General features: G+C 43.1%; 1 protein-coding gene across 2 annotated transcripts; it reads left to right on the plus strand.

Moving 5' to 3' along the window:
• Nucleotides 1-8,205: 8,205 nt before the first annotated feature.
• LOC139420373 (holocytochrome c synthase b) lies at nt 8,206-14,347 on the plus strand. Of its 2 annotated transcripts, none has more exons than XM_071170404.1 (7): nt 8,206-8,332; nt 8,739-8,912; nt 9,414-9,592; nt 11,009-11,157; nt 12,500-12,619; nt 12,890-12,976; nt 13,155-14,347. In XM_071170404.1, exons 2-7 carry the CDS (start codon nt 8,774-8,776, stop codon nt 13,351-13,353), a joined length of 873 nt encoding a protein of 290 aa, XP_071026505.1. In that variant the 5' UTR covers nt 8,206-8,332; nt 8,739-8,773; the 3' UTR covers nt 13,354-14,347. The 2 variants fall into 2 exon arrangements, with proteins under 2 accessions (XP_071026505.1, XP_071026506.1); XM_071170405.1 differs by having other exon boundaries at nt 9,417-9,592.
• The last annotated feature ends 379 nt before the right edge of the window (nt 14,348-14,726 follow it).

Consider the following 14,726-nt stretch of genomic DNA (forward strand, 5'->3'; position numbering starts at 1 on the left):
TGATTGCCTCGCCTGGTTCACCAACTACTTCTCCGACAGAGTTCAGTGTGTCAAATCTGAGGGCCTGTTGTCCGGGCCTCTGGCAGTCTCTATGGGGGTGCCACAGTGTTCAGTTCTTGGGCCGACTCCCTTCTCTGTATATATCAATGATGTCGCTCTTGCTGCTGGTGAGTCTCTGATCCACCTCTACGCAGACGACACTATTCTGTATACTTCTGGCCCTTCTTTGGACACTGTGTTAACAACCCTCCAGACGAGTTCAACGCCATACAACTCTCCTTCCGTGGCCTCCAACTGCTCTTAAATACAAGTAAAACTAAATGCATGCTCTTCAACCGATTGCTGCCTGCACGTGCCCGCCCGTCCAGCATCACTACTCTGGACGGTTCTGACTTAGAATATGTGGACAACTACAAATACCTAGGTGTCTGGTTAGACTGTAAACTCTCCTTCCAGACTCGCATAAAACATTTCCAATCCAAAGTTAAATCTAAAATTGGCCTCCTATTTCGCAACAAAGCATCCTTCACTCATGCTGCCAAACATACCCTCGTAAAACTGACCATCTTACCGATCCTTGACTTCGGCGACGTCATTTACAAAATAGCCTCCAACACCCTACTCAACAAATTAAATGCAGTCTATCACAGTGCCATCCGTTTTGTCACCAACGCCGTTTTGTCATATACTACCCACCACTGCGACCTGTACGCTCTCGTTTCAAACTTGTCGCCAAACCCACTGGCTCCAGGTCATCTACAAGACCCTGCTAGGTAAAGTCCCGCCTTATCTCTGCTCGCTGGTCACCATAGCTGCACCCACCCGTAGCACGCGTTCCAGCAGGTATATCTCACTTGTCACCCCCAAAGCCAATTCCTCCTTTGGCCACCTCTCCTTCCAGTTCTCTGCTGCCAATGACTGGAACGAACTACAAAAATCTCTGAAACTGGAAACACTTAACTCCCTCACTAGCTTTAAGCACCAGCTGTCAGAGCTGCACCTGTACATAGCCCATCTATAAATAGCACAAACAACTACCTCTTCCCCTACTGTATTTATTTATTTAGCTCCTTTGCACCCCAGTATTTCTACTTTGCACACTCATCTACTGTCAAATCTACCATTCCAGTGTTTTAATTGCTCTATTGTATTTACTTCGCCACCATGGCCAATTTATTACCTTTACCTCCCTTATCTCACCTCATTTGCTCACATTGTATATAGACTTTTTTCAACTGTATTATTGACTCTATGTTTGTTTTACTCCATGTGTAACTCTGTGTTGTTGTTTGAGTCTCACTGCTGTGCTTTATCTTGGCCAGGTCGCAGTTGTAAATGAGAACTTGTTCTCAACTTGCCTACCTGGTTAAATAAAGACAGTTCTTTCATGGTCTCAGCATCATAGTTTGCTGAGATAAATTCCTGAAGCTCCTTCTGATAGAAGGCCAGTGTTGCTGCTGAATTGCTAAGCGTTGCAGCTGTAGCAGTGCTGTCATGTGTCCTGCGTAGGAGGCGATCAGATGCCCTGCATAGTTTGTTAGGTAGCTCTTGGTCCGAACTGTGACAGAGAGAAACAGGCATAAGAAGTGAAGCAAATTATTTGTCCATATGGGGGAAATGGCCAAAACCATTCTCATCTGCACCATGCTTGGCATGGCATGGGTTCTGTCGTTTGGCAAGTGCATTGGAGCTCACGCACAAAGTCTTTGAACAACGGAATGGATGTCGGTCATTGAAGAACTGAATTAATCAAATGTGGATGTGGCCGCCATGTCAGTAGGTGCATGTTCCTCGATGAGGTTTCTGCTTGCCCTCTCAAAGATTTCAGATGTGGATATTTTCTGGTCGACCATCACTGCCAGATCAGTAGGCTGAGACTGGATAATGCTAAAGCTGTGGTACATAGCATCATCATCAGAGTGATCATAGCCTGTGTCATAAAATTCAACAACCACACTTCGTTCAGAGGTAGGGTTGGGTTTGTTACCAGCGGGGGAAAGCTGGCCAGGATGTGCTCGAGAGCAGACTCAATGGTTGACATATGACTGTCCAGTGACTTAAGCTCCTTATGCATCTCACCGCGTTGAGATTTGTGCCCAGGCGATGGTGTTTATTGAGCAGTGGATCACAAGGGAAGTGAGACCAGTCATTAGACCTGGAGCTTTCTGAATAATCATTGATCTCTGTGGGAGACTCATCTGATGAGAATCCGGAGGCTTCGCCCTCAAAACGTGCAAGTTGAGATTTCAATGCTCTTGGTTTGAGCATTGAGGTCTAAAGCTGCTACCCTGTGTAGACGGTTGAGCATGTTCAGCTCCCAAGCAAAGAATGCAACATGTGTGCTCATCTATGGCTGGGAGTTGTGCTGCTGCCATGTTGCGTAGCTACCATGTTGTTGTTATGTTGTGTTGCTACCATGCTGTGTTTTCATGTGTTGCTGCCATGCTATGTTGTTATCTTAGGTCTCTCTTTATGTAGTGTTATGGTGTCTCACTTGTCATGATCTGTGTTTTGTCCTATATTTTTATTTTTATTTTATTTTGTATTTTTAATCCCTGCCCCTGCCACTGCCCCTGTCCCCGCAGGAGGCCTTTTGCGTTCTGGTAGGCCTAAAAATGTGTTCTTAACTGACTTGCCTAGTTCAATTATTTTAAGTGTTCAAATAATTAATTTTTACACAAGGGAAGTGTGTTCCAAGAAAAGGTAACAAAAAATGCCTTGTTTGTTTTGTTGTGTCTCATGTAAATCAAATCTAAATCAAATTGATTTATATAGCCCTTCGTACATCAACTGATATCTCAAAGTGCTGTACAGAAACCCAGACTAAACCCGGACAGCAAGGAGTCATCATGCCAGGTAGTCCTGAGGTATGGTCCTAGGGCTCAGGTCCTCTGAGAGAGAGAAAGAAAGAGAGAATTAGTGAGAGCATACTTAAATTCACACAGGACACCGGATAAGACAGGAAAAGTACTCCAGATATAACAAACTGACCCTAGCCCCCCGACACATAAACTACTGCACGCTGAGACAGGAGGGGTCAGGAGACACTGTGGCCCCATCCGATGGTACCCCCGGACAGGGCCAAACAGGAAGGATATAACCCCACCCACTCTGCCAAAGCACAGCCCCCACACCACTAGAGGGATAGCTTCAACCACCAACTTACCATCCTGAGACAAGGCTGAGTATAGCCCACAAAGATCTCCGCCACGGCACAACCCAAGGGGGGGGGGGGGGGGTCAGTGACTCAACCCACTCAAGTGACGCACCCCTCCTAGGGACAGCATGAAAGAGCACCAGTAAGCCAGTGACTCAGCCCCTGTAATAGGGTTAGAGGCAGAGAATCCCAGTGGAAAGAGGGGAACCGGCCAGGCAGAGACAGCAAGTGCGGTTCGTTGCTCCAGAGCCTTTCCGTTCACCTTCCCACTCCTGGGCCAGACTACACTCAATCATATGACCCACTGAAGAGAGGAGTCTTCAGAAAAGACTTAAAGGTTGAGACCGAGTTTGCGTCTCTCACATGGGTAGGCAGACCATTCCATAAAAATGGAGCTCTATAGGAGAAAGCCCTGCCTCCAGCTGTTTGCTTAGAAATTCTAGGGACAATTAGGAGGCCTGCGTCTTGTGACCGTAGCGTACGCGTAGGTATGTACGGCCGGATCAAATCAGAGAGATAGGTAGGAGCAAGCCCATGTAATGCTTTGTAGGTTAGCTTGAAATCAGCCCTTGCCTTGACAGGAAGCCAGTGTAGGGGAGGCTAGCACTGGAGTAATATGATCAAATTTTTTGGTTCTAGTCAGGATTCTAGCAGCATTATTTAGCACCAACTGAAGTTTATTTAGTGCTTTATCCGGGTAGCCAGAGAGTAGAGCATTGCAGTAGTCTAACCTAGAAGTAACAAAAGCATGGATTAATTTTTCTGCATAATTTTTGGACAGAAAGTTTCAGATTTTTGCAATGTTACGTAGATGGAAAAAAAGCTGTCCTTGAAACAGTCTTGATATGTTCGTCAAAAGAGAGATCAGGGTCCAGAGTAACGCTGAGGTCCTTCACAGTTTTATTTGAGACGACTGTACAACCATTAAGATTAATTGTCAGATTCAACAGAAGATCTCTTTGTTCCTTGGGACCTAGAACAAGCATCTCTGTTTTGTCCGAGTTTAAAAGTAGAACGTTTCCAGCCATCCACTTCCTTATGACTCTATGTGTATGCTTTGATTGCCTTGGTTAAGGCTTCGGAGGCTTCAAAATAAAGTTACACTTACCATTGGTTCCAACCCGTCGTGCTTCGGGGTTGAGACTCCCGCCTAAATATGTATCAAGGTCCAGGCTCGAAACTCCCACCAAGATGAAGCTATCTGACTGGCACAGTCAAGCGTGGACTGTCAGTCTCAGCTCTGGTGGACTTGGTCAAGTGAGGACCAGTAGCGGAATCAGTGGAATGGTATCAAATACATAAAACATGCGTTTTATAGTGACAGGTCACGTTGGTACAGTAAGGGTGTGCTGTGACTGTAAACATCTTGGACATTAATAAGCAACTCAATCACATAGTGTGAAGAGGAAGGAGTTCCCATAGGTCATTGGCAATCCATTTCAAAAATGAAAGAGAACAATTGATTTGATTACAAACCAGGTAGTTTGGGTACTGGATGCTGATTGGCTGAAAGCAGTGGTATATCAGTCAATACCACAGGGTATGAGTAAAATGACATGTTTACTGTTCTTATTAGGTTGGTAACCAGTTTATAATAGCAATAAGGACCCTTATTAATAATTAAAGCCTGAAGAGGTGTGGTATATGGCCAATATACCACCAGTAAGGGCTGTATCCAGGCACTCCTCGTTGCTTTCTGCATAAGAATAGCCCTTAGCTGTTGTATTTTAGCCATATACCACACCTCCTCTGGCTTTAATTATAATTTACAGTAGGAAGGGGACCACACACCAAACCATCTTTGGTAGGACTACTGTTTCGCAAACAAATCCCCTTGCATCCTAAATAACTACTCAATATTATTTATCAATTAGTCAGTCAGTCACAATTTACCCATGATACACCAGGGTTTTGACGCTCACGAATATGGGCTATGACTTTGTGGCTGGACATCCTGAGGGGTTCATGCTGATTGTACAGAGATTGTGACAGCCAGATAAGTGGCGTCCCTTGAGAAGGCAAGAACAAGATGTTTGTAAGGAGAAGTGCAGTATTATCATAAGGAGACATATACTTGGAATACGAAGGAAGAGGCAGAGGAGATCTCAGAGAGAGAGGGAGGAAGAGAGTGAGCTTGAGTCGGTTAAAAATTGCGGGAAAAGGGGAGATGGTTTGTTAAAGAAGAATGGTAGAAAGTGTAAGCAGAGTGAGCTGAAGACAGGAGGAGAAATGGAAGGGAATGAGGTCGAAGTATCGGAGGTGGTAGTTGTGGTGAAGTTCTCTGAGGCCGAGGCTTGCACCCAGGGTCAGGATGAAGATGAGTCTGTGACAGTAGGAGTGAAGTTTTTGGAAAAAGTGTACCCTTGCCTTTTGGCTGATCGCTTTGTGGTTTCAGGGTGGGTGAAAACAGAGTTGGGTGCTGTGGAATCGGTGAGAGTAACCAGAAGTGGTCTGGTGATAATTGATTGTGTTTCTGCTGGTCAGAGGGAGAAGGTGCCCCGCGTTAAACGAATGGGGGCAAGACATTCAAAAAATTTTGCTCTCAAGAAAAGGGTGCCATTGAAAGGTGTGATTACTGGGTAGCAGTAAATGTGTAAGTTGACCAACTGAAGGGTAAGATTCCCGGTGTTTGTGATGCTTGTCATTTGGTGCGATGCAGACAGGGTGCTGTGAGTGGTGAAACATAGTCATTGTCTTTCTTTTGAGTTTTGATGTTGAGTCTTTGCCCGACAATGGGATGTTAGGATATATATAGTTGAAGTCGGAAGTTTACATACACCTTAGCCAAATATATTTAAACTCAGTTTTTCACATGACGTTTAATCCTAGTAAAAATTCCCTGTCTTAGGTCAGTTAGGATCACCACTTTATTTTAAGAATGTGAAATGTCAATCTAATAGTTGAGAGAACAATTTATTTCAGCTTTTATTTATTTCATCACATTCCCAGTGGGTCAGAAGTTTACATACACTCAATTAGTATTTGGTAGCACTGCCTTTAATTGTTTAACTTGGGTCAATAGTTTCAGATAGCCTTCCACAAGCTTCCCATATAATAAATTGGGTGAGTTTTGGCCCGTTCCTCCTGACAGAGCTGGTGTAACTGAGTCAGGTGTGTAGGCCTCCTCGCTCACACATTCTTTTTCAGTTCTGCCCACAAATTTTCTATGGGATTAAGGTCAGGGCTTTGTGATGGCCACTCCAATACCTTGACTTTGCCACAACTTTGGAAGTATGCTTGGGGTCATTGTCCATTTGGAAGACCCATTTGCGACCAAGCTTTAACTTCCTGACTGATGACTTGAGATGTTTCTTCAATATATCCATATAATTTTCCTCCCTCAAGATGCCATCTATTTTGGGAAGTGCACCAGTCCATCCTGCAGCAAAGCACCCCCACAACATGATGCTGCCACCCCCATGCTTCACAGTTGGGATGGTGTTCTTCGGCTTGCAAGCCTCCCCCTTTTCCCTCCAAACAGAACGACGGTCATTATGGCCAAACAGTTCTATTATTGTTTCATCAGACCAGAGGACATTTCTCCAAAAAGTATGATCTTTGTCCCCATGTGCAGTTGCAAACCGTAGTCTGGCTTTTTTATGGCAGTTTTGGAGCAGTGGCTTCTTCCTTGCTGAGCATCCTTTCAGGTTATGTCCATATAGGACTCGTTTTACTGTGGATATATATACTTTGTACCTGTTTCCTCCAGCATCTTCACAAGGTTGTTCTGGGATTGATCTGAATTTTTCGCACTAAAGTATGATAATCTCAAGGACACAGAACACGTCTCCTTCCTGAGCGGTATGAAGGCTGCGTGGGTCCATGGTGTTAATACTTGCGTACTATTGTTTGTACAGAAGAACGTGATACCTTCAGGCGTTTAGAAATTGCTCCCAAGGATGAACCAGACTTGTGGAGGTCTACAATTGTTTTTCTAAGGTCTTGGCTGATTTCTTTTGCTTTCCCATGATGTCAAGCAAAGAGGCACTGAGTTTAAAGGAAGGCCTTGAAATACATCCACAGGTACACCTCCAATTGACTCAAATGATGTCAATCAGCTTATCAGAAGCTTCTAATGCCATGACATCATTTTCTGGAATTTTCCAAGAGTTTAAAGGCACAGTCAACTTAGTGTATGTAAACATCTGACCCACTGGAATTGTGATAAGTGTAATAATCTGTCTGTAAACAATTGTTGGAAAAATCACTTGTGTCATGCACAAAGTAGATGTCCTAACTGACTTGCCAAAACTGTAGTTTGTTAACAAGAAATTTGTGAAGTGGTTAAAAAAAATGAGTTTTAATGACTTCAACTGTAAGTTATCATGTATGAGCTTTTGTGCCGAATACATTACGTTGTTACAGGTGTCAAGCTTATAGGCATGTAGCAGCAGTGTGTAGGTAGGAGGGAGGTTCCTTGATGTGAGAAGTGTGCAGAAGGGCATGAGACAAAGGAATGTGTAGCATTGGGGCAGGGAATCAGAAATGTCCTTTGCGAGAGAGGCAGGTTGAGGTTTCCAGGGTCAGAGTAGTGCAGAATATTTTGATGCAGTGAAGAAATTAGAGGAAGATAGGTCAAGGGGGAGGTATCCTGAGAGGAGTGGCGTGAGTAGTAGATCTGTACCAGTACAGAGGGATAGGCCAACAACAGATATATATTTATTTGCATTTTTAGCAATGGTTATCAACTCTACTGCAAGGATGGAACGTAAGTCACGGAAAATTGAATTTGTGCAGAGAGGTATTTGGGTGTTCAAGACTTGACATCAGAAGAGGTACAGGGTGTGTTAAGTGGTGGTGTCCCATACTTTCAGGTTGTTGGCCTGAGGTAGGACTAAATAGATTTAAATAGTAGAGTAGGGTGGTGTTAATCTGTTTTTTTTTTTTGTGAATGTAGTGTTCGATGTAGGGTATTTAAAAAATAATTATAATAATTCAAGCAACGTTTAAAACGTATAAGGGAGTTGTACTCCAGTCTAGTAGGTGGCAGTAATGTAACATTTATTGGATGCCAACCACCGTTAAACCTCATCGAAGAAGAAGACATACTGTTTCACAACTTCGGAGCAACACAGCAACCGATTGAACAACCAATGTGCCAAGTACATTGCATTGTGGGAAACGTATCCGCACGTTGACATTGGGGATACAGCCCCAGTGATTTCAAGGACCCAGGTAGGTGATTATGATGTTGGAAATTGTTCTTTTGAGTCTTTATGTTGATCAGATTGGTAAACTATACAGTGAGGACATATCCGATGGTGTGATACGCTTTGTTTTCAGTAACGTTACATCTATTTCTTAACACATAATTGAAGAGGTGCTAGCTAGCAGCTAATGCTAGCTTATAGGTATGTAACTGAATTACACTATTTTGTAACAAGTTCGGCTTTTTCTAGCTAGCGACATAACTGCATTTGCTGGCGTAGCTAGTTAGATCCTTTCTCCAGACTAGCTATCATTTATGAGACAGAAAAATAGCTGCTAGTAAACTACTGTATTATCAAGAAGCTAAGTAGTATTTTGGCTGATAGACTGATTCAGCTAGCTAACTAAACGTCTGACCACTTTTGTCCTCTAGCCCATCTTTCTGGACAAGGACAGATCAGTCCAGAAATGGGTGCCACTATGTCCAGTCCTGCTCCACCCACAGTCAAGGCCGAATCTATGATGGCCTCTCCCCCTCCTGCGTTTGTTGGCGGCGTGGCCCCACCACAGGGCTGTCCTATGCACCAGGCACAGGAACCAGTCAAAGGTAGGCTCCATCTCTGTTTCATCACCAGGGCCGATGGCTTGCCGGTCTATATCGCTTTTTCTTGAGTTTTTCCTGAGCTTTGCTTACCATATACTATTGTTAGTAGGGTAAATCCATTTTAAATCATACACTTTTTCATAGCACCTCTTTTGATTTGATTGAAACTTTTCATATATATTTGCCCAATGTAGAAGTGCTCAGAGGTGACTTTTTGGACCTGAATGCCAAAACCTTCAAAAGATAAAGCTTCTCCAAAGTATATAGTGTACAATTTGTAATCTGTGTAGTGATTGATTGTGTTGGTTGATCTTTGTTGTGTCTGACAGGTTGTGGTAACAATTTCCCTCTCTGAGGATGATAGAGGGTGTATCTATCACGTGGAGCTTTTCTCTTTGGGGAAGGAGTTATTCCTGACTGTGTGACCCACTTGACAAGGAACAACTCCTGTTCCTATTCCCTGGATCTGTGTTCTAACTTTTGTTTTGCCATAAATGCCCTCAGCAGTTGCCCCTCCATCAGAGTGCCCCATGCACCAGGCTACTGCTGCTGCCCCTACAGAAGAGAAGCTTGCTGCTGCAGCAGGGCCAGTGCACCAGGACCGGGCCTATGAGTTTGTGGCGTGTCCTATGAAGGCAGCAGCAGCCGGACAAGGCCAGACTGACATTGACCCCACTAACATGGTCAGTATGATGATAATGCATGTACATGTTCCATGTTAACTGTTCACTGCTGCGGGGACTTGCTTCCATTCAGCCAGGTCGGGCACTGATTTGGGCAATTACGCCTGGCTCGCAGAGTCGGGTTTCCAATTCATCCCAAAGGTGTTTGATGGGGTTGAGGTCAGGGCTCTGTGCAGGGAGTCAAGTTCTTTCAGACCGATCTCGACAAACCATTTCTGTATGGACCTCGCTTTGTGCACGGGGGCATTGTCGTGCTGAAACAGGAAAGAGCCTTCCCCAAACTGTTGCCACAAAGTTGGAAGCACAGAATCGTCATTATATGCTGTATTGTTAAGATTTTCCTTCACTGGAACTAAGGGGCCTAGCCCAAACCATGAAAAACAGCCACAGACCATTATTCCTCCTCCACCAAACTTTACAGTTAACACGGTGCTTTTGGGCTGGTAGCGTTCTTCTGGCATTCACTAAACCCAGATTTGTCTTTTGGACTGCCAGATGGTGAAGTGTGATTCATAACTCCAGAGAATGTGTTTCCACTGCTCCAGAGTCCAATGGCGGCAAGCTTTACACCAGCCAACAAATGGCATTTGCGTGTGGTGATCTTAGGCTTGTGTGTCTGCTCGGCCATGGAAACCCATTTCATGACTCTCCCGACGAAGTTGTTGTGCTGACGTTGCTTCCAGGGGCAGTTTGGAACTCGGTAGTGAGTGTTGCCACTGAGGAAAGACCATTTGTATGCACTACGCACTTCAGCACTTGGTGGTCCCGTTTTGTGAGCTTGTGTGGCATACCACTTCGCGGCTGAGCCGTTGTTGCTCCTAGACGTTTCCACTTCACAATAACAGCACTTACAGTTAGTTGACCAGGGCAGAAATTTGACCAACTGACTTGTTGGAAAATGGTATCCTATGACAGTGCCATGTTGAAACTCACTGAGCTCTTCAGTATAGGCCATTCTCTGCCAATGTTTGTCTATGGAGATTGCATGACTGTGTGAGGGATTTTATATACCTGTCAGCACCGGGTGTGGCTGAAATAGCCAAATCCACTCATTTGAAGTGTTGTCTACATACTTTCGAAGTGTAGCTCTCTAAGAGGAAAACTGCCGTTTACTACCAAATTTGGAAATTGCACATTCTGCGTGCTACTATTACAACTCTCACCGGCAGGAAGTTGAAAGCCCGACTCAGTTGATTTACATTTTTTTGGTCGGGACCTGCAGTCACCCCGTTCTGGGGCAGTATGGCTGCTGTAGATCATATGTTTATGGTTTTTTCTCACCATGATTTCAGCTGATTTGGTTGGTTGATATGTGCTCAACTAGAGTAGTGAATGGAAAAGTCACTTCATAAAAGTTGATAAACAGACCAAGGTTAAACATGTTGGCTAATGTTATTATCATCCTGTTCTGTCCAGATGCCTCCACCCAACCAGGTCCCTGCCCCAGACCAGCCCTTCCTTCTACCAGTGAACCGAGAGGAGTCTAAGATCCCGCGGGCTGGAACAGGCAAGAACTGGGTCTACCCCTCGGAACAGATGTTCTGGAACGCCATGCTCAGAAAGGGGTAAGGATACCCTCACTTTTGCTACAAAAATGTAGTTTTACAAAGGATACAATTGAGCAGATCTTGTTTCCTGAAAATGGTGGAATAGTAAGCTGTAAAATATAGGCTGGGCTATTGAAGTGTCTTGACTCTCTGCGAACACATTGTAATTGTGAGGTGTTTTGGTCTGACTTTTTATTTTGTCTTATTTAGTTGACATGCAAATACTCGTTATACATAACACTGCTTTCCAGAAGCAGGAGACGACACTGTACTGCACTGTCCTTTAGTGCTGAGCATTTATTTTTTAACATTAAATGCATTGTGGGTTGAATACTGTAACACAGAATAAAACCATTTTTAAAAGTCACATGATGGTAGTAACTGCCCATTACTGCTTATTACTTATTAACCATTTATTCACATTACTTTACTTTAATAAATATTTCAGTTGTTGTGTATGTTACATTTGACTGTTATTCAATTCCAAGTCATCATCTCATCTCTATAGAGCTGCTGTCTGACAAAATCACTATTTTGTAGTTCAACCTAAATAAGGCATACTTTTATGACTGCTGAAAACCAACTATTAATCACTTAGATTTTGTATTTTCAGGTAGAGATACCTCGCGAAGCAACAGCTGCTCTCTATATCACCTCACCATTGCACATGCTTCTCTCTTCTATAGCAGGCGTAACAGAAACAGACCAGACAAGTAGATGCGCAGTGTATTATGGTCATTGTAGTTAGTTTAATGCATAAAATGTGACAATTATGTCTAATATTGGCCTGTTGGAAACTACAACTCCCTACCCCATCGCACAGTTCAGACTGGTCTGATTTATCTCTAGAGAAAATGCTTTGTGTGCATTGAGCTCACAGAAAAAAACGTATGAGTTTAAAAACTGAAAAATAACTGCAATTTCAGTTAATCACTCAGCACTTCTGTCCTTTAAAGATGCACTATGCAGAAATTGCTCTGCCATTTCATTTCCTGTTTGCTAAAATTCTAATAGTTCGCCTAATTTCAGTTTGTATAGTATAGAGAGTGATTTTACCGTCTAAACTGCTGTGAAATATCCATTCCGTAACCTAAATGATTGTATTTTCAGCTTTTTGAAGCTGGTGTACAAAACCGAAAGCATAAGGCGCAAAAACTAAACCTGAGCGTGGGAAACAAAGAAATAGCGCACATAGGACAGATATACTGCTTCTTAGACTTGCTTTCAATGAGAATGACAGATCTAAAACTCATATTTCTATGTGAATTTAGTTGGGTCACCCAAAAAGTTACATATTGCAACTTTAAAACAGCAGAAAGGTTCCATTTCTCACCAGCCGTGTTAACCTCTTCATCACCAGGTGGCGCTGGAAGGAAGATGAACTGGGTCAGCAGGACATGTCCAACATCATAAAGATCCACAACACCAACAACGAGCAAGCATGGCAGGAGATTCTTAAGTGGGAGGCCCTCCATGCCGGGTGAGTAGAAAAAATACGAAACCGTTTCAGAGCCACTATACCAAGTGCTTTAGTTAATCACGGATTTAGTTATTCATAGTTGGTCATAGTTAATACTTAAGCTAATCATGGATGACATCATTTTAGAGGCCTTCCAGACTGACACATCAATAACCTGTCTGGCCCCCAGATCCAGAAGCACCTCTTTTACTTTGTTATAAAATAGTTTTTTTAAATGGGGAAATAAATGTAAAAAATTGACCTGTTCCCCACTGACATGTTACTTGTTAGGGAATGTCCATGCGGTCCATCCCTGAAACGGTTTGGTGGCAAAGCTAAGGAGTTCTCCCCAAGGGCTCGAATGCGTCACTGGATGGGGTGAGGAGTTTTTTTTTTTTTTTTTACTTTAAAATGTTTGTGCAAGAAGTTATTTGTACAGAGTACATTCTGAATTGAAGCCTTAACATGATATGCTCATTTGAAAGTGGAAGTGGCTTGATATGCTTACACAGTTCCTTTCACAGTATAATGTATTTACGTAAATGTGTTTCTACAGATATGAATTGCCGTTTGACCGTCATGACTGGATCGTGGACCGCTGTGGGAAGGAAGTCCGCTACGTGATCGACTACTACGACGGAGAGATCAACAAGGACACCTATGAGTTCTCCATCCTGGACGTCCGCCCAGCTTTTGACTCTATAGGTGCAGTCTGGGACAGGATGAAGGTGGCCTGGTGGCGCTGGACCTCGTAAGCAGCAAGCAAAACACTGTAAAACAAGGTTTTACATTCTTCATTTCGATACTGAGATGTTATAAAAACAACAACAACAACAACTCCAGAAGACCCATTCAAAACTGCAGTAAATGCTTCATCACGTGACTGTAATATACCAGATTCTCCATCATAATCCTATTGATTTCACTGTTTGATGTGTTTTGAGGTGTTTCGGTTCTAGATTCTTCTATTGTAGTTTAAACGCCTTGGTGCACACATTATCCAGCTGGTTCTATCCTCTCAGCCTTTCTAATATTGGTATAATTGCACAGAGAATGATTTGCTATAGCTAAATGCGATGGAGATGGATGGGCAACCCAGCAGGGATGTTGACCTTTAAACCAGACCAACTGCAGGATCCCTCCCCCCCCCCCCCCCCCTTCTATTTCCAGACTTTTTAGTTTAGATAATATGCCCTGTTTTGTTTTGGTGGTCAAATATTAAAAACTTCCGTTGAGTATTTCTAAAACAAAATAAGATGACCAAACCACTATCATTACATCTGTCTGGGTTTAATATACTGTAGAGCTTTGCAACATAGTGGGTTGTTTTTATTTGGATCATGCTTTCAAACCTCATACTATTCAGTTGCATTTGTCACTTACTGTCTATTAAAGTGAAAGTAAAACCGTAGTCAGCTCAGTCTTTTTAAATAGATGCTTTTAGACTATTCTGTGGTCAAACCTTTGAGTGTACTCCATTTTGCTTTTGTCTCAAGATACCCTTCCTGGTTTTGTAGTGATCAGATACACGTAGGCCTATTCAGAATTGTAGCTAGTTTTCTTTCACTCTGTTCTGTCTAGTTGTATAGCCATGTCGAAATTCCCCGTCGGCTACTGTGGGAAGCTATGCTGATTGATTGTATTTATTGTCTGTGAGGTTCATTTGTGTGTACAGCTGCTTGTTTTCTAAAATGATTTTATTCCTGATTATCCAAACGACCATTAAACTTGGTACTATTGGCTCTGAAACCATTTGGTCTCTATCTTGTCAGTTGTATTTTCAGCACCATCTTCTGGTTTAGTGATAAAACTGTAGCTGGGCTATATGAACTGCAGATGGTGCCATATCTCCCGGATATATCTCCTTCCATCTCACTCCCATTTCTCGAGGACCTGCTTTGCACGCCAGGGCTCATTACGAGCCAGCCCAAAGGTCGGTGAATTTAAGTGTGGGTCACAGTGTGATGAATGTGAAAGAAAGGCAGATGGTTTTTAAAAAGGAGATCTAAAGTAATTCAATCTCACCTGAAACCTTTTTTTTTACATTCAAAACCTTTTTTTTTTTTACTAGGCGAATCAGTTAAGTACAAACTCATATTTACAATGACAGCCTACTGGAGAACAGTGG

The sequence above is a fragment of the Oncorhynchus clarkii genome, chromosome 11 (genome assembly GCF_045791955.1).
Source record: "Oncorhynchus clarkii lewisi isolate Uvic-CL-2024 chromosome 11, UVic_Ocla_1.0, whole genome shotgun sequence".
Lineage (NCBI taxonomy): Eukaryota > Metazoa > Chordata > Actinopteri > Salmoniformes > Salmonidae > Oncorhynchus > Oncorhynchus clarkii.

Excerpts from the sequence above, each read along its gene's own strand:
- LOC139420373 (XM_071170404.1), top strand. The coding sequence starts at position 8,774 with ATGGGTGCCACTATGTCCAGTCCTGCTCCACCCACAGTCAAGGCCGAA. Across the intron at positions 9,593-11,008 it reads ACATTGACCCCACTAACATG|ATGCCTCCACCCAACCAGGT; the intron begins GTCAGTATGATG and ends TGTTCTGTCCAG. Across the intron at positions 12,620-12,889 it reads TGGGAGGCCCTCCATGCCGG|GGAATGTCCATGCGGTCCAT; the intron begins GTGAGTAGAAAA and ends GTTACTTGTTAG.